Source organism: Columba livia, chromosome 1, assembly GCF_036013475.1.
Source record: "Columba livia isolate bColLiv1 breed racing homer chromosome 1, bColLiv1.pat.W.v2, whole genome shotgun sequence".
Classification (NCBI taxonomy): Eukaryota; Metazoa; Chordata; class Aves; order Columbiformes; family Columbidae; genus Columba; species Columba livia.
In genome coordinates, this window is record NC_088602.1 from 170,864,856 (window position 1) to 170,889,340 (window position 24,485).

At 44.7% G+C, this 24,485-nt stretch overlaps 1 protein-coding gene and 1 non-coding gene across 3 annotated transcripts; one reads left to right on the forward strand and one right to left on the reverse strand.

Annotated features, from left to right (window-relative positions):
• Nucleotides 1–6,890: 6,890 nt before the first annotated feature.
• On the reverse strand, nucleotides 6,891–7,038 carry LOC135578351 (U12 minor spliceosomal RNA). The gene has a single exon (XR_010469865.1). It is a non-coding gene; the product is annotated as a U12 minor spliceosomal RNA (small nuclear RNA).
• Nucleotides 7,039–7,257: 219 nt separating this feature from the next.
• POLDIP3 (DNA polymerase delta interacting protein 3) lies at nucleotides 7,258–24,384 on the forward strand. Of its 2 annotated transcripts, none has more exons than XM_065045541.1 (9): nucleotides 7,258–7,461; nucleotides 12,641–13,028; nucleotides 15,423–15,497; nucleotides 17,289–17,384; nucleotides 19,226–19,408; nucleotides 20,288–20,365; nucleotides 20,991–21,120; nucleotides 21,992–22,058; nucleotides 22,382–24,384. In XM_065045541.1, exons 1-9 carry the CDS (start codon nucleotides 7,355–7,357, stop codon nucleotides 22,554–22,556), a joined length of 1,299 nt encoding a protein of 432 aa, XP_064901613.1. In that variant the 5' UTR covers nucleotides 7,258–7,354; the 3' UTR covers nucleotides 22,557–24,384. The 2 variants fall into 2 exon arrangements, with proteins under 2 accessions (XP_064901613.1, XP_064901602.1); XM_065045530.1 differs by having other exon boundaries at nucleotides 7,292–7,461; nucleotides 15,420–15,497.
• Nucleotides 24,385–24,485: the final 101 nt, after the last annotated feature.

The window sequence follows — 24,485 nt, forward strand, 5'->3', positions numbered from 1 at the left end:
CCAGGCTTTAGAAGGTAAATGACAGGGAATTTGTCCAATACCAGCAAGTAGGACTCAGTGACTCTGAGCCAAATGCCATGTGATAATATAGGTGTAGTAGTACATATATAGCAAGCTGCCATGCTCTATTTGTTACTTGCTTAGGAATTTTGTTCCGCTATTTTTCAAGACCCTGTGGCTCCTTGAGTCAACCTGGTCTTGTTCTGTGGATCAGTTTTATCTCCGAAGCCCATCAGCTTCTCATGTATTGTTCTTTCCTTTGATTTTTCTTTCTTTAACCTTTTTTTTGTTTTTTTTTTTTTCCTCCCTAGCTTTAGGCTAGAACACTCAAGTTATAAAGCTTTATATTTCAAAGGCTGATTTTAAAACCTTCTGAAGGCTACACTAACACATTCAAGTTACAAAGCTTTCTGTTGCAAAGGTTTCTTTAAAGGCCTTCAGAAGGCTACAAGCCCTGCTGCATCCTTTCTAGCAGGCTTCACACACGCTCCCTAGTCTCTCTGAGCAGCAGGACCAGGCTTTTTGCTCTGTCTGTACAGCAGCCAGCAGAATCCAGCAGACTTGGGCTCTGAGGTACTGCTGAAATCTCTTTTCACTGTTATACCTCATCTCAAAGGAGCAACAATTTCCCCTTCCTTGCAAAAGGTGCCATTTGGCCTAGAGTGCAGCAGCCCCGACACAGCAAATCCCGCACAGCTACAGGATTTTTAATCTCTCACAACAGACCTAGTACGTCATCCATAGGCAACAAAGGTCCACAGATTGCCACAAAATGTCTTGATGCATGAAATTTCCCTCTTGCCAGACTCTCACATCTCCTGCTGCAAACAGGAACATGCAGCCAACACAACCTCTTTTCCCAGTTCTTGATGTTTTGAGGGTGAGATTTCACCTGGGCTGAACATCCAGTGCACCAGTGTGGTGAGTTAGGTCACACATCTGGTGCGGGTTGCGTTCCTTAAACCAGTCCTACCAGCAAAGTGAGATGAGGGATTTGAGTCTCAAATGTCCCCGGCTAAGTCTACTTAGGAGTGGTTGCACTTTGGAGCAACCAACAAAACACCATTGTTTTAGGAAGGTCGCTGGCGGCAGGGATAATAGTGGTGGCTGCTGCTGTGCCGGACTGAGGTAGCCCGAAGCCTCCAAATAAGAATGTCCCTGAAGAACAGGTTGAGCCACACCGATACATCCTGCCTTCCTCTGTGTTGTACAGGATGCCATCATGAAATAACCCAGAGTTGTCTTCCCTTCCTTCTTTGGCTCTACACCATCATTAAGAGACTTGAAGAAATGCTACTGCTGAAATGTTTTTCTCCCACAGCTTTTTCCACCCTGTATCTCTTGGTCAGTGCTGTCAGTTGTGCCCTTAGGGTCTTGGATTTTTTTTTTATATGGTGTAAAATGTCAATATGAGGATAACGAAACCTACAGGTCCTGCAAGACAGATGTTCTCCCTTAGGTATCCCAGAGCAAATACTTCACAGACACAGCAGAAGCTCCAATCCCACCACTGTGATACTTGTATTTCTAATTATTAGACTTTATTTTAAGGAATTATGGAAGTCATAGTTCAGGAAAATATTAAGGCAGCAACCTTTAAAGATAAACCAACCCTGTAACCACATAATCTTTGTATAAGCAGACCTTATAGCCATAGAAGCTTTGTACTCAGTAATCATACCCTACTCTTAAAATTAACATAGATTTACAACATATTCTTTTAAAACAGGTAACTGGGAAGTAACTGAGAAACATGCGAATGTTGCTTAGCATTGCTTAAATGGATGGCTTGTGTTAGAACAGGTGTGAAATATGTTAATCGGTGTAAAGAATTGTAATGAATATGTAATTCTTCTGTCAATATAACCCATGTATAACCAACTGGTTGGTGGCAGACCTATGGAGGGACACCCCCAGTCTGGCCCCATCACTGAATAAAGAAATGCTTTTTTTAAAACCCAAAAGCGTGGTTTTAAGAGTTTATTAGCTTGCTGATTTTACATATCACTGTGCCTTCCCCTCAGAGGGAGAAAACCTGACCCCAAACACAGGCACCACCACAGCTGGGCAGCTGTATTTTCCCAAATCTTGCAACAACACATAACTAATACCTGGATTATATCACTAACTTCTCTTTAGAAGGTTTTTCGCTTTTGAAAGTGATGGCCGGACTCTGGTTAAAATGCACGGAGATACATCTCACATGCTCATTTTCCAGAGGGGTACCTGGGAAGGCAAATAGCAGCTATTTCACCAGCTATTTTCCTTAGAAATTCGATATCCCTCGTGACAGAGTCCTGTGAGAACTAAGATCACTCAAATACCAACATGGGTAATTTTGAAGGAAGGACTGGGCAACTGACCTGAGAAGCAATGCTGAGATCTTTCATAGCTGGAGCTGAGATGTTTCAAGCAGTTTAGTCTTCTACAAGGGCTTGTCTCAAGTTACTGAGACCAAATTCTCACAACACAGGAAAACAGACTGGGAGACTGTTCACCCATGAGCTTTTGCTCATGGATTGACATTTCTTTTCTTGTCCCCTTTAGCTCCCCCACCCAAAGACACAGAAAACAAAGGACTAAACAGATAAACTGGCCAAAAAATGCACAGTTCATCAACCACTCTTTCAAAGGACTAAAAGAATAACATCAAGAGCATAGTGTCAATGAACGTATGGTATTTTATATTAGGGTTAGCTGTGCTTCAGAGAAAATATATGTGTTATGAGTTATTTGACTCATTTCACAGGCATTTGACAACTCACATATTTACCAAGCCCTAGCTTAGTAAATCTAGTTAGAATTGAACAGTGCAGAAAGTGTGACAAATACAAACACAAAGTGTTGGTGCAATTAAAATTCCACGTGCATGGAAACCACTAAACCACGAGCTTTTATTCTTGAGTGATTCCTTCATTCACGATGCTCCCAAAACACAATGACAAAGTAGAGGCAACAGCAGTTTAGGAAGAGAAGAGGACTAAAATTCCTCTTTTCAGGCTGCTTTGGATTACATTCGTGATGATATACTCTAAGGACAGCTACATGGGGTAGGAACCAATTTTCCTGAACATTTCAGTAAGAAAGTTCAGAATTTTAAAATGGTTATTGAGAGGTTCACAGATGCACCAGTTCAGGTTAGGGGTTGACCTGCTGGAAAGCAGCACTGCAGAGAAGGACCTGGAAGTCCTGGTGGACAACAGGATGACCATGAGTCAAAAATGTGCCTTTGTGGCCAAGAAGACCAACAGTATCCTGGGGTGCATTAGGATGAGTGTGACCAGCAGATTGAGGGAGGTGATCCTCCCCCACTGCTCTGCCCTGGTGAGGCCGCATCTGCAGTACTGTGTCCAGTTCTGGGCTCCCCAGTTTAAGAAGGACGAGGAATTACTGGAGGGAGTTCAGCAGAGAGCTGCAAAGACGATGATGGGTCTGGAGCATCTTTCTTAGGAGGAAAGACTGAAAGAGCTGGGTCTGTTCAGCCTGGAGAAGGCGGAGAGGGGACCTTATTTATGCTTATAAATATCTCAAGGGTGTGTGGCAAGAGGATGGGACCAGACTCTTTTCAGTGGTGCCTCAGTGACAGGACGAGGGACAACAGGCACAGACACAGGAGGTTCCCTCTAAACATGAGGAGAAACTTCTTTTCATTGAGGGTGCCAGAGCCCTGGAACAGGCTGCCCAGAGGGGCTGTGGAGTCTCCTTCTCTGGAGACATTCAAGACCCACCTGGACACATTCCTGTGTGATCTGCTCTGGGTGAACCTGCTTTAGCAAGTGGGTTGGACTAGATGATCTCCAGACGTCCCTTCCAACCCCAACCATTCTTTGATTCTGTGAACTGGTGGCAGTGCCAGTGTTTGATGCCAGGACAAACACATTAACACAACCAGCTGTGAGCTGAGGCTTTGGAGGAAGGGAGCACGTGGCTCCTCTGGCCGGGCAGGAGAGGAGAAGGAATACGCTGGCAGCCAGCACCCAGGCTCTGAGGATCGACCTTCCCCACAGCAGCACCCATGTCGAACCCAGACAAAAAACAAGAACAACACAACAGGTCCTGTTCTGTTCTGGGTTATGTCCAAAGTAAATAACAGAAGGGCTCTGGTGAAGAAATTAGAAGATGATCAGTCCCGCTTATTTGCTTATAGTTTACACTTTTACCATGATAAGAATATCTAATTATTTCTGCAAATGATTGTTTTAGTCCAATCTAATCCCAAATTAGGTCCTTTTTCTTTTTCTGTTTTTATTTTTAAAAAATAAATTTATTCCTGCTAGGAAACACACTTCTTAATAAATAATTAACAAAGTAATCAAACTCTCAGTTTATAGACATAAACAAACACTAGAACTCAAACAGAGCTCACGTTAACTGACATTCCTGGTACAACCTCCAAAAATGTTAATGTCTCTATGTCTTCAATCTGAACAAAAAAGAAATATATAAGAAGTCAGGAGATTGTTATTGTAATCATCAGGATTCTACTTCAGTGTACAAAAACTGATATAGAAAAAATTACCCCTAAGGCAGCTAATTCCCTCTTGAAATTAATTACAAAATTGCTTAATTGTTTTCATGCAAAATGTTTCTGTGTCAAGGCAATTATTATGGTGATGGTATTAATGCAATTAAGGGGGAGCGTACTGCCTACAGAGTCAATTTTTAATAGTTTTGTTATAATTAATGGCGAAGAATTAAGGTTTCTAACAGCCTGGGTGATTATGAGCTTTCCTAACTGAAGTCTGCTAGAAAGGTTACTTGGCTTCTGACACGTGGGGCACGCAGGTTTCTGTCCTTCGAAGAGCAAGGAAACACATCTAACGCTGTGGTGGGTTGCCATGACAGACAGGCTTTATCTAGACTGAGTAATGATGTGACCTTGCTCCACAACAACTTACCTGATATTTTTTCTGGCCGTGTCATTCTGCTCTTAGCTGCTCCATGTGCCTCTGTATGACTCACTGAGGGTAATATAAGTTGGATGCTGTGCCACGTACTACTCCAAGGTTAACGTGACGTTCTTTGCATGATTTCCTGATGGATATTTTTTAAAAGGAAATGCGTGTGAGACAGGGAAACGATCTCCTCTGTTCTGACTTTGGTGTCCTGGGTCTCACCTGGTGAAGGAGACATGCTCAAGGAATTTGCCTCTGAAAAACCAAGGGCAGGCCTGGGAGTCTCCCAGCACATTTGGTCAAGGAGCCCTTTGCGGGGACCCCCACGTTCAGGGAGGCCTCTCTGCTGCTGCTTGCACCTTCCCCCACTCCCAGCCCCGAGGAGAGAAGCTGAGGCCTGGGCAAATATTTGACTTCTCTTTCAAAGCTGCAATGAGGAACCAGGCGGGACCCGTGAAGGCTGAGCTGCAGCTTGTCATGTCTTGCGGCAATAGTAAAACCACCATAAACACCAGGAATGGGAGATCCTGAGGTTTAAAGGCCTCATGCCCCCTACCAGCTTCCCAGAGACTTGTGCATGGGAAGGGGGGTGCCTGCAGAGGGAAGGGAGCTTCACTTAAGGAATGGGTGAGCAGGTCTGGTCTCTTTGCCTGAAGATGACTTAGGGGATCACAGGTGGACAAGAGGGAGGAAAGGAGCTACACGTGCACTCTCTGCCTTCAGCTGCAAGAACTAGGCTGATGGAAACATGATGAACATGAGGACATGGCTCGCCCTGCAGTGGAGAGTGGACATGTACTCCTTGTCAAAGGGTATCGAGGCTGCACGAATACCACTGAGGTCCATGGGACATCTGGACAGGTGTCAGAAAGAGACTTCCATTGGGGGTTCCTTGCAGGTTGGAAACAGGATACTGGGTCTGGAACCACTTGGGCTGCTCTTACAGTCATCCAAATTTGCTCAAAGAAATGCTACCTGTTCGTTTTGCAACAGCAGACTTTATGGTTGTTACTTATCATCCACCCCCACCAGCTCAGCTAGATCAACTATCTCAACAGCTTCAGAAAGGTGGCACAAAAATGGCATAAACTTATTATTGTGTCGCCTAATTTGATAGTGATGCAGTCATGTGTTACCCTTGATCCGGACCAAGTACCAGTGGACAACTAAGCGGTGACCTGGCATCACTACTGGTATGACCGTAGGCTCCTAAGAGAAAAATCTGTGCTGCGGAACCCTGAGGTCTCCCAGCTGTGCGCAGCCACTGGCATGCAAGAGCTTCCTCTCAGGGCCTTCTCTGTGGGTGGCACAAAGACCACACACGGGCCAGCAGCTCCACAGGGACATGGTGGATGCTGCTGCCTATGCTGCCGTGGCTCAGGGGCATTGTGGTGGGGAGACGGCAGGGAGAGAGCAGGGATGGTGCAGAGGGGAAACACAAGAGATCCTGACAGCTGCGGGGGGCACAGAGCTGTGAGCAGGAGCAAAAAGCTGCGTTTTGGCGATGTGTCAGGGCAGGGCAGGAGGCAATGCTGGAAAGGCACCGGGAAGCTCAGCTCTGCCCAAGCCTGTGCACGGCGGCCGTTCCCTTTCACTGTGTTTCGGGGGTTCTTCTTTTTTTTTACTTAGTCTGATTTTAAATGCCATAATTCCTCCCGCAAAAGCATAAAAAAGCCGTCACTTCGCGCAGGCACGTAAATACCAGGAGGGTTTCGGTGATGTATCGCTAAGCCTCGCGAGGGCCCCCTAGGCCAGCCCAGGCAGGCGGTGTCGCGCTTAAACCGGACGGAGCCGGGGCGGGAGCCACAGGAGACACAACATTTTCTCCTTTATAGCGATTTGGTCTTCACCAAAAGATGAAAGCGGCAGGTGAGGGCTCCCTCCCACAGCACCCAGCGTCAAGACTGCGGTGCCGCACACCAGCGCTCCGCCCCGCCGCACGGGCGTCATCACCCCCGCCCCCATTCTGCTTTTGACACGCTCAGCACGTAGGGTCGGGCAGATCACACTCCCGGGCACCCCGCGAAGTAAGCGGGCCACCCAGGGGCGACCTGTACCCGCGCAAAAATTCATCTCACATTCGCAGTGAGGACCCGGGCGTCACCCCGGGTCGTTATTTTCCTTACTCATAAGTTTAAGGCATAACGCAGCCCACCCCGCCTCGTTGGGACAGCCCTGCGCGCTAGCTCTATAGCTCAGGGCGAGCAGCTCCCCACGGGGATCCACCACGCACAAGCTAAGTCTTCATTTTCTTCACTACACTGCCCGGTCTATTTTCCTTTCCACGCCGCGTAACTGCCGCCGGGGGCCGAACCGTGACGGGACCGCTGCGGGACGTATGTAAATGAGCAGCCCGGGCGCCGCTGGGAATTGTGGGACGTACCCGCCCTCATCGCGCACTCGGGCGGAGACTGTCTTACTTTTGGAGGCGGGGCGAGTAGCGGAAGTAGTGTGATGTTATGTCCGGGTCTCGCTCGCTGCGTCTCATCGTTGGGCCCCGCGACAAGATGGCGGACCTCTCTCTGGACGAGCTCATACGGAAACGCGGTGTGATGGTGAAAGGGAGGTAAGCGGTCGGGAGGGCCGCGCCCCGGGCCCGGCGGCCTCCGGTGGTTCCTGTATTGTCTCTTTCGGTCGTTCCGCTCTAGAGGCTGCGGGCCACCGCCTGCCTCAGCGCCGCCCGGCCCTGTTCCCCGCTCTCGCCTTCCCATTGGCTCAGGCGTCGCTCTGCGGGGCCGTGCCTCTGGCGGCGATTGGCGGTGGGGGCTGTCGCTCAGGGCTGGGCTGGGGCGGGGGTCTGTCCCCCACCTCACCTCCTGTTCCTGGCGCTGCCCCGTGGGCTCCGGCCCCGGCAGGGCCGCCCCGCCCGCCCCCTTCCCGGGCCCTTCTCGTCTCTCTCCAGCCTCCGGGCGCAGCCCACCGCTGTGCCACAGCCTCCGTCCTGCGCTTTCCCCGCTTCCTTCTGTTTCTCCCCGCCAATTCCCCCAATGGGGCTCCCCAAGCCGAGCGCCGGCGCCCCCTGCCCCGAGCCCCCTCGGTGTCTGGGCTGCCTCGTGTCTGCGCCCCGAGCTGCTGCTGGGCTGCGGCTCCTCGCCGGGCAGCGCCCCGGGGTGCCCGGGCCCCCGTAGCTCCCGGAGCGGTGCGTTCAGGAGCAGCCCGGTGCATTGTGGGATGGCCGTGGGAGGGGGGCTGTGCCACCGGGAGCCGTGACTGTAGCGGAGCTGGTCGGGATCCGCGTAGGCCAGGCTGCAGGGACTTCATCAAACTTGCTGCCTGGCCCTCGGAAACTGTAACCTCTGTAGCGTGGTTGACAGATTGTTTGAAATGCTTGTGTGGATGTGGAGTGTGTTTCATATTAGCTACAAGATTAGGCTCTGTAGGGCAGGTGCTCCAGTATAGGCTGGGCCGTTTACTCTAGTGCAGCTGTTGGCAATCTTTATCTGCCTTCTCCCTTGGTAGCTTTTCAGCTTCCCTTTTGCTGTAGTCTCTTGATGCTTCTGAAGGTCTTGTCCATGGATTTCTCCCCATCTGTGTTAGCTAAACGTGCCTTTTTTATTTAAAGTTAATGGTCACTGGGGAATCTGAGGCTTTAACTCTGTCTGCACTTGTGTGTCTAGAGTAGTATTTTGAAAGTTATCTGCTAACATATACTGGCAAAACATTCAAACATATATAAATCCTAGTCTAGACAAGGCCTTGGCTTTGCACTTTCATTCATGTTATCCTGCGTATTTGGAACAGTCTTATACTGCTTAGTATGCCAAGTACCTCATTTCTCCTTTGTTAAATCCCTTCTTAACTCAGAGTTCTTCCAAGAATTCTTCCTGCTTTTATTTGCTGAACAATAATCCCTCAGCAAAACTGTAAGAATTTTTGTGCCTTGCATTTCTGTTGTTTGTAGCGTTCAGCTCACCTTCTAAGATCTCTGAGGTGGCTAACTTGACTTTGTGAAGGCTGAATAAACTTTAATCATTATATCCATGCTGTTCCGTAGTATAGATGAAATAACAGAAAAATCTTCACCTGGAAAATGTACTAATCCACAAAATAGTCAAGACAGAACTTGGAGTAATTGAAAGTTAATTAGATGTTTGAGGTTCCCCTGTATTTCAGATGTTGTGTCACAAAAAGCCTAAAGAGTTAATGCTGTTACAGGGTAAGCAATTGTATACAGAAGATAGTTGCTTATTAGGATAAACACAAATCTTAAGAGATGATGTAATCTTCAGTACAGAGTTACCTAACTATTTTTATTAGTTTGTGTCATTAGCAGTTTTAACTAATTCTGGCTTAAATGCTGATACACGTTTCTGGTTTTAATTTGCCCTCTTTTATGCTTATTAAAAAGAACCACTTGTGTGGCACTGCTGTGGTATAACCCCAGCCAACAACTGTGCCCCACACAGCCACTTGCTTGCTCTCCTCTGGTGGGATCGGGGAGAGAATCGAAAAAGTGAGAAAACTCACGGGTTGAGATAAAGACAGTTTAATAAGTAAAGCAAAAGCTGTGTACCCAAGCAAAGTGGAACGAGGAATTCATTCACTACTGGCCATGGGCAGGTGGGTGTTCAGCCATCTCCAGGAAAGCTGCACTCCATCATGTGTAATGGTTACTTGAGCAGACAAACATCATCACTCCAAACATCCCCCCTTCGTTTTTCTTTCCCTTAGTATCTATACTGAGCATGATGTCATATGGTGTGGAATATTCCTTTGGCCAGCTGGATTCAGCTGTGTCCCTTCCCAGCTTCTTGTGCACCCCCAGCCCACTTGCTGGTGGGCTGGTGTGAGGAGCTGAAAAGGCCTTGACTCTGCGTAAGCACTGCTCAGCAGTCACTAAAACATCCCTGTGTTAGCACTGTTTCCAGTGCAAATCCAAAATGTAGCCCCATACTAGCTACTGCGAAGAAAATTAACTCAAGCCCTGCCAAAACCAGCACATTCTTCACCCCTTATTCCATACCAATTACATCATGCTCGAGTCTCAAACTATCCAATACATTCTTGTTACTCACCACCACCCTTCCCATCCTTTGGTATAATACACAGATACCATTCCCTTGGTCTATGGACTGCCCTTGTGAAGTGTCCATAAATGTACACAAAATGTCGATTGGACTCGTGTAGCCCATCACTTTGGGTTCTACCTGTTACTGTGTTCACTTAGGACAGGAGAGGTGGTGCATTGTGTGGAGTTGCTGGGCACCAATGCCAGCTCAGGTCAGGTCACTGCTGCACTTGCACTGCTTCTTGCAAGGCTTGTCCTCCATTGGTTCAGGTGGTTCCTGCTATAGTACTCCCTGTAACTTACAACAATTTAAAGGTATTTCCATTACAATCTCCACCCCTAGTTCCTTTGGGCTGGTTACAGGGCTAACATTCCAGTGAACTCCTCCTTGTGCTCCTAGCCTGGTGAGCAAGAAAGGGTTCCTGGTGTAGTAATTCCAGAACATGCCACTCAAATCCCAGGTTTAACTTTGCCCCCAATTTCTCTACCTCCTCCCCACCCTGAGCAGCACAGGGAGACAGCGAATGGGGGTTGCACTCAGTTCATCACATGTTGTTCCTTTTGCTCCTTCCTCCTAAGGGGAGGACTCCACACTCTTCCTCTGCTCCAGTGTGGAGTCCCTCCCATGGGAAACAGTCCTGCACAAACTTCTCCAATGAGAGTCCTTCCCAGGTGCTGCAGTTCTTCACAAACTGCTCCAATGTGGGTCTCTTCCATGGGGTATGGTCCTTTGGACATCTGTCTGCTCTGGTGTGGGGTCTTCCATGGGCTGCAGGTGGGTATCTGCTCCGCCATGGACCTCCATGGGCTGCAGGGGAACACCCAGCCTCGCCATGTTCTACACCATGGTCTGCAGGGGAATCTCTGCTCCAGCGCCTGGAGCACCTCCTGCTGCACCTTCTGCACTGACTTCTGTGTCTGCAGAGTTGTTCTGACTTGAGTTCACACTGGTGTTCTAGCCTGTCCAGTACAGCAGCACAGACACAGCAGCAGTGCCCAGGCATCGCTATCACTGTTACATTCCCAGGCACAGCAGAGTAAGATGAAAAGCAGTACAGCAAGCAGCAAAAGCAAAAAGCAGCTATCGACAAGCACAAGACGAATTTACAGTAAGGCAAACAAGCCCCATGGCAAGCACAGGAGCCAAATGGCAGTGGCACCTGTAAATTCAGTCTAGCCCATTCCAGTCAAACCTCTTGTTATCACGGACTGTTTGAGGCCCACATTGGGCACCGAAAAGGACTGAATGCTTTTAACATTGCTAAATTAATGCTTTTTAAAATTGCAGGGTAACTCTTGTTCTGTGGCTGTTGCTTTATGGGTACTCTTAGTCTTCTGTATTATTCAGGGTGTATTTCAATCAATGATCTTAATAATACTCTTGTTTCTTGTACATAATGTGCTTTGGCTGTATGAGCAGCCATAGGATTCTTCACTAGATAACAAGATGGGATCCCAGTCCTACATTTCTCATTGTCTGGACACAAGAATGAAAGAAACAGAAGTGGAGATTTTGTCTTTCACCTCTTTTTTTACAGATTTCTCCACTGAAAATACGTGACTGTAAATATGTTGGGATTGTAGGGTTAGATCAGGAAATGCTAATATAAAGCTGTAGGAAAGAGTCAAATTGCATCATCATTTGAACTTGTGACAAAGCCTTTTGAGTATTACACAGATGCTAGATACCTACTTTTAGACTTTATAATACTGAACAGTACGTTTCAGAAAGCAGATGAACACTGTAGCCCTATTTAGCTTACTTGAATTCTAAAATGCCAACAGCAGGAATATTTTTTCAGTACCTGAATTTTAAAATTTCTTTTCCCACTTTGACATATTTTTTGTTGTGATTTTTTTTTTTTTTAATAAACCAAATGGAACAAATAAAATCCTTAAAAATTACTTAAATGAGGAACTGTATTAAAAAATTAGACAAGCAGTTTCCTTCGAGGGGAGATTTTGAACAAGTGAATTAGACTTGCAACGAGAAGCTAGTTTCAGCTTTCACTACCTAATGGGCTGCTTCTTAGTAATACTTGTGTCCAAGTATAAGTGCTGCTGTTTGTGTGGGCTGTTATCTTTCTGTGCTCAGTATTGTGATGATGTGCTTAAAAAGTAAAGCACATTGAGTGCAGCAGTTCTGTTAGTAGACTAAAGAAGAGACAGTGATGTTAAGGAGTAATTTGACTGATAAGTATTCTTGCTGGCAGTAAGTAAACTTGGAAACTGGTGGCTTTGAACTGAGGTTGGTACTGGTGTTTGTACTTCCTAACCCCAAGCCTCTATGCTTCCACGAATCTAAACTTGCTGCCCAGGATTGAAATCACACGTAGTTCCATGTTTCCTTTGTATCAGGACTTACTGTTGTACTACAAAAGCTACTTTAGCAGAACTGCTCTGTCCTGTTTGTCTTCAAAGGTCTCCCTAAGTAACTAAGTTGTTGAAAAGTTTTGTTTCAATGTAGTATGTACTTAGCACAGCTGAAGTCAGCCCTTTACTGAAGTTTGTAAATGTGAGTTTAAGAATGGATTTTGGAAATCAGTTCCTTAGCTGTTTATGTAGAAAGTAAAATCCAGCATAAAACAGCTTAGGGGCTTTACTATTGTATTTGGACATCTAACCTGAGTGGATTTCTGTGCAGTAATAATGAACGTTTGTTTGCAGCAACACAAATACTTTTATTGATACTGTAACACATCTTACAATGTCTGAAACTTTTTTTTTTTTCCCCCAGACTTAACACAAGGCCAGTGTTTGGAGGTGTAAGATCTCGCATTGGGATCCAGCAAAATCTTCTCAATAGGTCATCACCAGCTGTCAGCTTCCAGCGGACATTTGATGCCCGGCAGAAGATAGGACTCACTGATGCCCGTCACAAACTGGGGGTTAAAGATGCCCGTGAAAAACTGATTCAAAAGGACGCTCGGTTCAAAATCAAAGGGAAGGTGCAGGATGCTCGAGAGATGTTGAATTCCCGTAAGCAGCAAAGTGTTGCTGCTGAAAAGGTGACCAAAGTGGTGGATGCCAGAGAGAAGATCAGCTTAAAAAGGAGCACTCCAGCTGCTATCAGCCCAACGATGGGGACAGTAAATCCAGCTGTGAAAATCACCAAAACTATCCAAGTAGGTCAAGCAAGCCACCTCTGAACCCCTCAGTTATTTTACAGCAGTTCAGTAGAAATGATGCTACATGAATATGTTCACATGTTTACAATGGAAACCATGGTAATGCGGTTGAGTCCAGCCTGTAGGGCAGGGTTTGGAGCCGTCTGGGTGTCCCTGCAGCTGCTTGGGGCTTTTTGTAGAATCTCAGCTTTCATTTAAATTCTCATTTGAATTTTGGGCCCAAAAAGACTAAAGCAGCACTCCTGTTAGCATTAAAGTGGTTGTCTTGAATGGTTAAGTAGTCTCCCACCTAAATACAAAGAAAATGTATGCATTTTTTGTCATTCTTATACCACCCCTCTTTGCAAGTCTGTGGTGGATTGTCCTGTCTAGATAGCTGGTTTATCCTAATGGTGGGATAACAGTTTAGAATATACAGCCATCTTTGTATCTAAGAGCCCTTCTACAATTTCTCTATGTCTCTGGTTTTCAGGAAAGCCCTGGCTTCCAGGGAGTTGCCTGGTTACATGATGGATTCCTGCAGAGGCTTAAGATTTATTTCAATTGCAGTATAATCGGTTGATCATGCTAACCTGCTGCTTTCCTTTGCCAGTTTTCTAATTTCACTTTGCTGTGTGCACAGTAACTTGATTCTGAGCAAACTTCTCTGAGTCACAACTACTTTTGAACTATGCGTGTGTTAGGTACAGTGGGTAGAGTCTGAAGAGAAGTTTCCAGACTGTCAGGATTGTTGTTTGAGGAGTGGTTTTGTTCCTCACCTCTGCAAGCATATAACTGAAGTTCCTAGCCTATCTCTTCTGTTTTCCTGCTCCCAAAGGTCAACAATGCGCTTACACATACCCAGAAAATCTCCTGTTCTCATCAGTTTGGAAGCCTAGATGAGTCTTCTTTCTGTTCAGCTGTGAGTTTTGCTCAAGAGCATTAAGCACATTTCTTCTGTAAATTGGCCTAGGAAATTTCCAGTACTCTGCAGGTTTACTGCTGGGCTGACCTAAGAAAGAGAAAGGACTCTTGTGGTAGTAAGAAGGGCTAATCGCAGAGCAATAGGGCAGTCTGTTCAGTAGTCTTTAATTAGTAGGGTAATTAATACTCATGCTGTCCTTCTAAGCCAAATCACCACCATCAGCCATTAGGAGTTGAACATTTTCTACGAAGCTTCTAGGAGTTAAAATAGTTTCCAGAAACTTGGTACTGTAGCAGTTTGCTCTGACCTGATTTAGGTTTTTTTTGTGTGACTTGGTTTGACCTGCAGTTAGACAATATATTGCAAGCAAGTAATATTGTATAATAGCGATTAAGACTGTAGACAAACCGTATGTGTCAGCAATTATTTAATAATTTTTTTTTTAAAGTTTATACTGCAATTCAAAATATCCCATGGCCCTCCTCTCTTACCAAATGTGGGAGCAGAATCAAACTAAAGTATCTTGATCTGAAATGCAGCACACAGCTCTAATGTCCTGTACTGTGGTCTTGTTTCTCATAAAGCGTGGAAAAAAGTCTTTGAAACCAAAAGAATTTCCACAGCTCTACTGGTGTTTCTGTAGGACAGGTACCCTTGTTTCTGAATTGATTAGCAGATTGAAACATGAGGATGCCATGGTGTAAGCTACAGTCTAGGGAAAATGCAAATCTGAAGATTTTACTGCCTGTATGGAGTGTTTTTGTAAAACGACCCTTTATTTTCTGTAATGGCCAGATTCCAGCTTTTTTAGAAACCAATAAACTATTTTTGAGAGCGTTGCTGCTTGATTTCAGTTGTTGATTAGTACAGCTACGTTTCCTGACCAGTTCTGTTGTGGTTTCTGTTTCATGGTATAGCAGGCTGCAGAAGGGTCAGCTACATTTTATTCCACTGCAGGTTATTCTGGCTCTGGTGTGAATTGGCAGTATCTAATTCTCATTTGAAATGGAGAACAACTAGATTGTTTTGACTCCTAACTTGTTGAGTTCGATGGAAATAAGTATTGTGGTTCCCTGTAGGATGAAAGGAGAGAAGCTAAGCTTGCTGATTTACCACATTTACGATTTCATATTGGCGGAAATGTATATGTAGTCAGTGCTGGCAGGGCTGGAGTTAAGTCCCCTTCTGACTAATCTTGGACTAAAACTCCAATCAGTTTCTTCGTGTGGCCTTAGATTTTAATTTTTTCAGTTAAGTGAAAATGTCTCATATTTAACATATTGCAGGAAATATAGATATTATCTAATAGCATGTTCATAGGAGCATAGAGTGCCTAATTGGAAGGTGGAAATATTTTTCAAAAGCAGTATAGTGAGTTCCATTTAAGTGGTCTCAGGGTATCAACTAACAGCTCTGATCTTCTGAAATGGGCATCAGGTGGACTGCAGTGTTCAACACTTTGGTTCTTTCTCTCTTAACTGCAGCAGAAAGCTCCAGTTCCTGGACACTCTCATCCAGCAGGAATGAGGATCAATGTGGTGAACAACCATACACACAAACAGGTGTGTGCCTGCTCCATGCTCTTTGTTTGTTATCTATGAGGGGGAAGGTATCCATAAATGCTGGCAGGTTCAAAGAAAACTTTTAAGTGGGAAAGAAAAGTGTTTGGAAGTTCTCTAACAGCTTAGCTCCCTATTGTGTGGTTAAGATACTTCCATGGTAATTGAAGTTTTTATTTAGTCTAATTGATTTTGATTCCTTGTGTGTTATGTGAATGCAAAGTAGATATTCCACATTTTTATCTGTATGCGCTAATGTGTTTTTTTTCTAGAGACTGTGACCTTTAGCCCTTAAATCGTTCTATAAATTTCTCAGTGACACCACATGAGATCAAGTTTTGGTTGTTTTGATTCACCATCCTGCCAGCTGCTTCAGAGAATGGATACGATTGTACATGGTCAAATGTTCTACAGTGAGGTGGGAGAGGGTATAACCTTCCTGTGAAATCCCAGCTATGGGCCCCTGCTGGAAACCTGATAGTGAATGATATTAATTGGTGTTCTGCTGTACTATCAAATTTGCCATATCCCTTATCAGTCAGACTTTGAAGAAAACCTTAGAATTTGTGCTGCTTCTTCTGGGATCAGTTTTAAAGGCCTTTGTCACAGCCCCAGCCATTCAGCCACCTTACTGCCTCAGAGAGGAATTACACATTTTTATTACTTATTTTACTTTTTTTTGTGTGTGTGTGTATATAAAGCATTATATGAAATACTGGAAAACTATTATTCACAACATCATGTCCTATTTTGTTTTGGGCTTTTTTTGTCTCAGCTATTTGTCTGTTACCTCTGCATTGACCTGCAGCCCTCGCCCGTCCCAGATGCTGTCACTTAAAGAAGTGTCTTCATTATTCTGACTTCATCACCATAAACCTTGAATCCATTTCACTTTTTCTCAAACTCAAGTCCATTGTCCTGATGGCTAGCATTTTCCCCAGTTATTTTCTGCACAATTTTCCTTTATTCTACCATCCCTTTTTTTTTTTTTTCTCTCCTTCTTCGCATTTCTGTGACTGGAACAACTTCCCTGTTTGTAAATCAGAATCTTGCAGACTGGGACAACCCACTTGTTTTGCAAGCTCTCATTGCTGATCCCTCTGTTTTTCTTTACTTTTCAACTGAATTAATGTGAAGCTGGTTTGAGTTGTGACTTACACATACGGCACTGCCCAGAATGTATAGACTTTTTCTTAACATTATTTAGAGTCTAGGAAAAAAATACTTGTGTAGGAGTTAGCCTCAGTATTTTGAGGCAGGGCTATGAGCATTAAGTTGAACTGGGCAATTAATTATTCATTCAGTAAAACTCCTAGTGCAGTGTTTTCTAGTGCCAGATGGATATGTGCTGTGCTGAGGAAACCAGGCTGCTCAAAAGGGATGTTTAGTTCAGATGTATTTGGCAGGCATCTGCTTAATTTAAAAAAAGTAATTAAAAATCATATGCACAAGCTTCAGTTTTAAAGGTAGCAAAGTGCAAGAAAGAAAGACACTGAGGCTTTATTGCACTGATGTGTTTTTGTCAGAACTGATGAGATCTAGGGAATGCACCAAGGGAAACAGCTTTACTGTGACATTTCTGGAAAAGAAGTTTGATAGTTTTTGCACTGGTGTTTTGAAATGGACTTGCATACCTTCAGCACCGTGTCCCCAAGCTGCAAGGACAGGAGTAAAGTCCAATGTAGTGATATTAATTACCTGAAGAAGGCTGAAGGCAGGGAAATCTACTTATTTTGGCAGTGATGTCTAGATTAAATCTACTTGCTTGTAAACTATTACCTTGCTTCTCTTCAGGGTCTGTATGACATGGAAGATGATGATGAAAGTGTCTCTCCCCTTCCTAGCAAACAGATGAAAATCACCACCACAAACAGTTTCCTGCACAACGCGGTAAGGGATTATCTGAACAGTCCCCACCAGACCATGCTCACATTGGGTGGACACACAAGCTGCAGCTTTACAGGGCTTATATTCTTTTAAAGTATGTAAACGATGCTTTCTCCTGAAATGTTTGCTTTTCACCTCAGCCTTCCCTTTGTGCCCGTGCTTCTAGTGTTATTTTTGGACCAGAGTTCTTTTAGGCTAACAGTGTGTGCTTTCTCCCTTGCTGGCAGGTTGCTGCATGTTAGCTCCTGACTTTCTTCTTGTTGGGGAGGTGCTTTGGACCGGTCTCGTTATTGTTGGAGCAGGCAAGCAAGGGAAGCTTTCTGCTGCTTCTAGAGGCTGGACATCAAAGCAGGAAATATGTTGCCATGCAAAATCTTAGTTGGCAGCTTGTTGGGAGTAGTGGTGCTCTGGAGAAGTGGAATTTCAACGCAAATACTAGGTCCTGCTCTTGGGGTGGGATAACCCTCTCCAACTTGGGCGGAGAACTGACTAGCTAGGTGGCTTTGTAGGAAAAGAGGCTGGGGGTCCTGCTGGGTGATACGCTTGAGTTAGCAGTGCATCCTTGCAGCAACAAAGACCAACTATAGATTGTATATTAGTAAGATTATAGCCATCAAATCAAGGAAGATGATTATTCCCATCTGTTTGGTATTTTGACAATACAGCTGGTGTACTGTGCCTCTTTGGTGCTCTATGATACATGAAAGACACTGACGGGCTGGAGCTTGTACAACAGAGTGGTCAGGGGGCCGTAGTGCATGATGTGTGAGAGGAAGGGTGAGAGAGCAGTGTCTTTTAACACTGAGAAGGCTGTGGTGAGATCTGTCCACCCTTTTTCACTGTCTAACATGTGGTCATAGAAAAGGCATAACCCATGTCTGTTTTGGGAGTGAACAGGTAGAAGATGAACCAACAAATGTGTTGCAGCAAAAGAAATTCTAGTTGTATATGGAAGTGGGGGGAGTTGTGCAATTCTCAGGGTATTGGTCAGCCTCTGGCACAGGGACCCAGAGAGGTTGTGAAATAGCCATTCTCAGCTATTCAGAGTTAACTGGATAAGGCCCTGAGCCAACCTGATGTGTCTTTGAAGTTAGCCCTGTTTCAGACATGGGGACTGGACATAGGTTTGTCCTAAATTGTTCTGTGGTTCTGAGAAAGCAAATTCATGTGGTTTTACCATCTCACAGGCAGTCTAGTGCAATGATTATCCTGTGTGTTGTTTTTTTTTTCTCCTGTGGTTATTTGGAATAGAGCTCCTGGTCATTTGTCATGCTTAAAAACAGCCTTATGTTTCTTGTGGGTTTGTTTTGCTTTTTTTTTCTTCAGGAGTATATGTGTCATTTCTAGTGTTCACAGCAGCTACCAAGCAAAACTTTTAGTCTGGCTTTAAACTGGGGTAGTTCCAGCTAGAAGGTTACGCTCTGTGTCTTTGTGTACCCTGTGTACCCTGGCTTGGTGTTTCTGATGAAGTATTGTTGTTTGCACTAGGGCAGCTCAATCTTATCGTTAATGAGCAATTTTTGTGAACTCTTTGTAAAGAACTTAAAAATCTTTGTATTCAGATTCAAGTCCCACTAGTAAAGTTCATTTAAGAAGAATATGAAATGTAAGAGTGCTCTGTCACTGAGGGAAGTGTTCTTTTGGGATAAACTAGTGTTCAGAAACTTCAGTTGATTTTTGTCTCAGAGCTGAAAGTCTCCAGTGCTGTAGTGGTTTTGGCACTGGGAAGGACATGCAATTCTTAGTGCGTGGTAGTAATGCCCTCCTGCTGTTGGTGCTTGAAAAAGAAGGATAATTCATGTAGCTTGCAGCTCTCAGAGGTACTTTATTCTTTCTTCCTGCAGACCGGGCTGAGTGGCAATAAATTCTCTCTGTCCAAGACTGTTCCCCTGACTAAAGTGGTCCAGAATGATACGTACACAGCTCCACCTGCACCTCCCTCTCCTATGAGGACAAAGGCCTTGACAAACATGTCCCGGACCTTAGTGACAAAGGAGGAGCCTCCAAAAGAACCGGCACCTGTTGAGGTGAGCTCAGGGAATTGAGAGATGCTCTTTATAGAAGTCTCTGAAACTTGCTGTTCGTCAGTTATGCAAGCAACTCATTTCTGCCTGCCTTCCACCATTATTTCTGGGACTCTATCAAGCTGATTCTGATAGACGCAACCCGTGTCTTGAGAGGTCAAAACCTGTTTAAATATCCTGTTCCTCAGTGTTTGAGACTGGGAAGTTCTCTCAACTATCTAGCATGGGAGCACGTCATCCTGGAGGCATCTGTGTGACTGGGTTGTGGCAGTTGTTGTTTGGCCTGTCATTGGTGGCGAATAATGTTTTAACACTACTAGCTATGTTGTCTTCTGTCTGCTTCTGTTAGCAAGGAGAAAAGCAGAGTTCTTCCAAATACAGCTTCTTGCTGTACACACAAGACCTCTTGGGCAATTTGTAGACAACTTGCCTGGAATTGCTTTGCCAAACTGCCTGATGTTTGGTACAGGTAACCCACCATGTGTTCCCAGGCATGATGAGTTCAGCACGTTCTTGAGGGGCTGAAGCCATATTTTGGGGCTTGCTGGCTGGTGCAGAGTGCAGCAGAGATGTGCACTTAAAAATGCGAGCATGACCACAGGGTCCTGTGTGTGTATGTGGATTATGGGAATGAAAGAGAAAAGTTACTTCAGAAGCAAATTGTCATGGAAGAGGGGTACCTCTTCATCAGCAGATGATCTGGGCTTTTGTAAGCATTGATGCACTTCCCATTACTAGCTGTAGCTCATTCCTTTGTGTGTGTGCGCACAGAAATTTCCAGACATCCCTTTAGTGACTTCTTCTTTATGCTTCCTCTGCTGTGCTGTCTTGCCTGCTGCATTTCTGACCTTTTTTATGTGATGCATTTGTTTGTGTTGGCAGCTGGCGTTCAGTCCTTTGGAAGGCACAAAGATGACCGTAAACAATCTGCATCCTCGAGTCACAGAGGAAGACATTGTTGTGAGTGTTGCTTACTGCCAGACTGCGGATGGGTGAAGCTTTTGTCCCTTATCCTACCTCATTTGATAAATCACTTGATCTATGGTGAATGCAGTGAAGAGGGGTGTGAGATGGGTTTGCTTTCCTTGCAAAAACTTTGAGAGTTCTTGGCTTGTTTTTTCTTCTGTTTTTTGTTCACTTTTATAAAAAAGTGCATACTTAAGAAGTTGGGACAAAATACCATTTCTAGGGTGTACTGAGATATCTGGCATAACTTAGAATAATTTATGCCAAATGATGCTTGGTGTTGTCCTTGAATTTATGCCTCCGTCCAAATTATTTAATTTCTTCCATTCTCAGCAGGCTGAGAATGAGCCTGGTCTTCATGTGTGACAAAAAGTATAGACTACTGGCCTTGAACTTTTCTGTTTATGTTGGTAGCAGTATGGAGCTTTGTGCAACCCGTATTACTAATGCAAAGTACTTGTACCATAGCAAACACAAAACAGGTGGCAGGATTCTGCCGTGTATTTTACAAAGCTGGATAAGCAGTGCAATTAGGAAACTAAGCCTTTCTCACTCAGTGTCTTGGGTTGAGGTGGTACCTTTGACGTGACCGTGGTCGTGACGAACTCTCTGCCCTTAGGAGCTGTTCTGTGTGTGCGGCGCTCTGAAGCGAGCCCGGCTGGTGCACCCTGGAGTGGCTGAGGTAGTATTCGTGAAGAAAGAAGATGCCATCACAGCGTATAAGAAATACAACAACAGGTGTTTAGATGGTAAGTTTGAGGCCAGAGTTGCATTTATGATAGATAAATCACCAAAGATTTTTCCGCCTCAGCGGAGAGTTTAGAAGCATCTGAAATGCCTGTATGCTACCAAAAGAGAGGAATGCCAGAAAATCAGTTCAAGAGCTAAACAATGTAACGTGCTTCCATGTAACTAGCTGAATATATGCACAGTTTATTGAAGGGGAAGTAAATGTTTTAAAAAATTTCTAGAGTGAGCAAAGCTAGAGGCAGGGTCCTGCTGATTCCACTGGTGTGACTTCCAGATTAAATTTGCTTTGTTTCTAATCTAGTACTGAGAGCTAGATCGTCCGTAGGAAGGCTTTACCTGCCTAAGGAATAGCTGTTTGCAAGGTACAAGTAAAACAAATATTTGTAGAACTCTCAAAGGGTAGTCAGAGGCATTTGGAGTCAGGCCTGTAAAACAATTAGTATCAGCTTCTCCACGAACTTTGAACAATGCGGTTGTTAGTATGGATCCACCTGCAGTGTTGTTATAGGCTGAAATTTGGTGTTAATTTTTAGCTGGAAATAGATGCTTTTTATTTCTTTAGATGAGTGACTTATTATAAATGTCAGATGAGGAGCAGACAGCTGAGAATGGGAGATTCTCTTGTGTTCTTGCTAAGGGTTTTGCAGCTACATGTAACTTCTTAATTAGCATGAGTCTTCGTATGGTACTGAGTGTTTCAGTGGCTCTTGTGTTGCTGTGATTTTTTTGCAACAAAAGATGTTACCAGGTGTTCTTTCCCATGTTTCCCCTGCACGTGGAACTCTGTTGCTTACACTGATGTGTATTATTTCTGGGGTCTTGCCTTATCATGATTCTAATATAAGGGCTTTTTAAATTGTATTTGTTTAGGTCAACCAATGAAATGCAATCTTCATATGAACGGGAATGTCATCACCTCAGATCAACCTATATTGCTGTAAGTGTCCTTTGGATGGGGGGGAAGAACCAAACATGTTTGCAGGTTCTGTTTTGAGAACCTGAGGGGAGTGAAACTGTTGGCAAGTTATTGTCCCATGAATATGTTGAGCTGGGTGCAATGTAACTTGACTCTGTAGTGTTCTCAGCACTGAGGCTTAAAGCAAGCCTGAGACAAGGAGGTTTTCTTGTGAGGAAAGCATATTTAAAACCTCTGTCTCTAATATTAGGAAGGGGGCAACACTGAGAACAGTAAATGCAGACATAGTGTTAGATTTTATTTCATAATGAGAAGTTAAATACTGCTTTTTTTTAATCCTCCAGCCGATTGAGTGATACCCCCTCAGTGAAGAAGGAAGGGGAACCATGCCGGTCAAGTGCAAGCACCGCCTCAAATCCCCCAGCTGAGGTGGACCCTGACACTATCTTGAAGGCACTCTTCAAATCCTCAGGGGTCTCTGCCTCTGTGCAGCCCACAGAATTCAAAATTAAACTCTGAGAAGGGAGAGCGAGCAGTGGACTGGAATTCAAGTTGGGGAATGAGAGAAGTGCAGGAGTGCAGATGTTTTTTGCATTTGCCTGCCTTTAAATTTTTTTTGTTTTCTATGATCGCTACCTTACTGTACAATAGTGTTTCCTCTTGTGTGTGTACTTTCTGTTTTCATAGTTGGAGTTTTCTTCCATGACTCTTTTTTTCTCCTTTTTTCCAAAAGGATAACCTCCCCCTTCTGCCAGTAATGTATTACCAAGCATATACCATGTAACTCCCTCCTTTACTCCAAAGCCCTTAGTGGCCATTAAAAGTGCACGTAGACTTTGAGAGGGAAGGAGCGGTGACCTTCTTCTCTTTTCTTCTGACTGACCTTTAACTAAAAGGTGCATCCTCTTGACTGTTGACAGGCAAGAACACCACGGTGGTTTTGAAATTGCTGCACTGGGTACAAAGTCAGGTGTGGCTTCATGCAGGAAGCACCATGTTGCGACTTCGACTTGTGTGCACTCAGTAACATACTACTTTATTTTGGTTGTTGGATGTTTTTCTGCTCAGCAGCTGAGACGTTGAGAAGTGTGAAAAACGGAGTGTCTTGCTGTGTATTCCAGACAATGGAGGCATCAGGGAGAAAGGACATATGCACAAGTGCACCCCTCACCGTCTATGGGAGGAATGGCTCAGCTCTGGTAATCCAGAGGTATGGGGGTGCGAAAAAGGCCCTGGCATTTGTACAATGAGCCCTGTGGGGTCAAGCTCAGTTTTTCCTGGACTGAAAAACAAGAACCAGGCTTGTGTTCAGAGTTAGAAGAAATCCAGGTGTTTCGCTCCTATTAGACTGTGTTGCATCCTCCTGCTGATGTCGGCATGTTAATCTTTTTCTTACCTTCTAACCTACCCTGTCTCCTATACAAAGGAGCGAGCTGGGGCCTTTTTCAGATGCTAGTGTGTTGGAAACAGCCTTCCCTTGCACCTGAGAACTCACTTCCTTGAGATGTCACTTGGACAGCGTTTGGCTGCTGTGCGGTCATGCTGCTCACGTGTGGGTTTGGAGGATGATCGCTGCACTCCATGGCTGCAGGGAGAGGTTTTGCAGAGGAGAGCAGGTCGTGCTCTGTAAGGAAATGCAGAGGAGCATTAGGCAAGTCTCATGCAGAGCAGCAAGGATGTTCCTTGGGCCAGTGAGTGTCTGTGATGGGCCACAGGCCACTAGGTGGCATTTCCAGTACTTTGTTAGCACAACGTTATTGCCATGGGTATTTGGAGTCCCAGTAGCTCCCCATTTTTTGTATTTGTTCAAATTGTATTATAAGAAAGGAAAGCTAAAAGCCGCTTCCAGAATGTAGTTGGGATTTGAACTTGATCCTTCTAGCTGGGAGACTAACCTGATTCATTCTGTTCAGCTCTGCTGAACTTTAATCAATTCCCTGTAACCGTTTTAGGTCCAGATTCTATTTCCTGGCCAACCCTCTGTTTCTTTCGCTTTCTTGTTCTGTATGAACCCTTTGCTCTATCTACCTTGTGCAAACCATTCCTCTGTCTCACTGCATCCCTTTTAGCCATGGAAATAACCGAGGATTTGGCAGGACTTGTTTTTCCCGAGTACTCTCTTTGGTTTGGAAGCCAACACCATCATTAGTGGTAAGGTGCTTCATGTAAACAGATGTTTGTAGGGGAGGGGACCCAAGACAGCTATTGTTCTCCTTTTTTAGATTGTCCATCAAACACCTGTGTTTTAATTAAAAAAAAAAAACTATGTGGGGAGGGGGAGGAAACTTTAGGGGTTGGAGGAGATAATGTATTATCTGTTTCTGAATAAACATTTGTTATACAGAGAGTGGACTCTAAGCCTTTTTAGATGCTGTGAAGCAACTAAAGATAGGCAGAGTTGTTTCCACATTGAATCAAGCCTGCTTTTACAATAACGTAGGAACTTTG

Coding starts and splice junctions, on each gene's coding strand:
- POLDIP3 (XM_065045530.1), top strand. CDS start 7,355: ATGTCCGGGTCTCGCTCGCTGCGTCTCATCGTTGGGCCCCGCGACAAG. Junction 15,498..17,288: donor ACAACCATACACACAAACAG/GTGTGTGCCTGC, acceptor GCTTCTCTTCAG/GGTCTGTATGACATGGAAGA. Junction 22,059..22,381: donor TCAGATCAACCTATATTGCT/GTAAGTGTCCTT, acceptor TTAATCCTCCAG/CCGATTGAGTGATACCCCCT.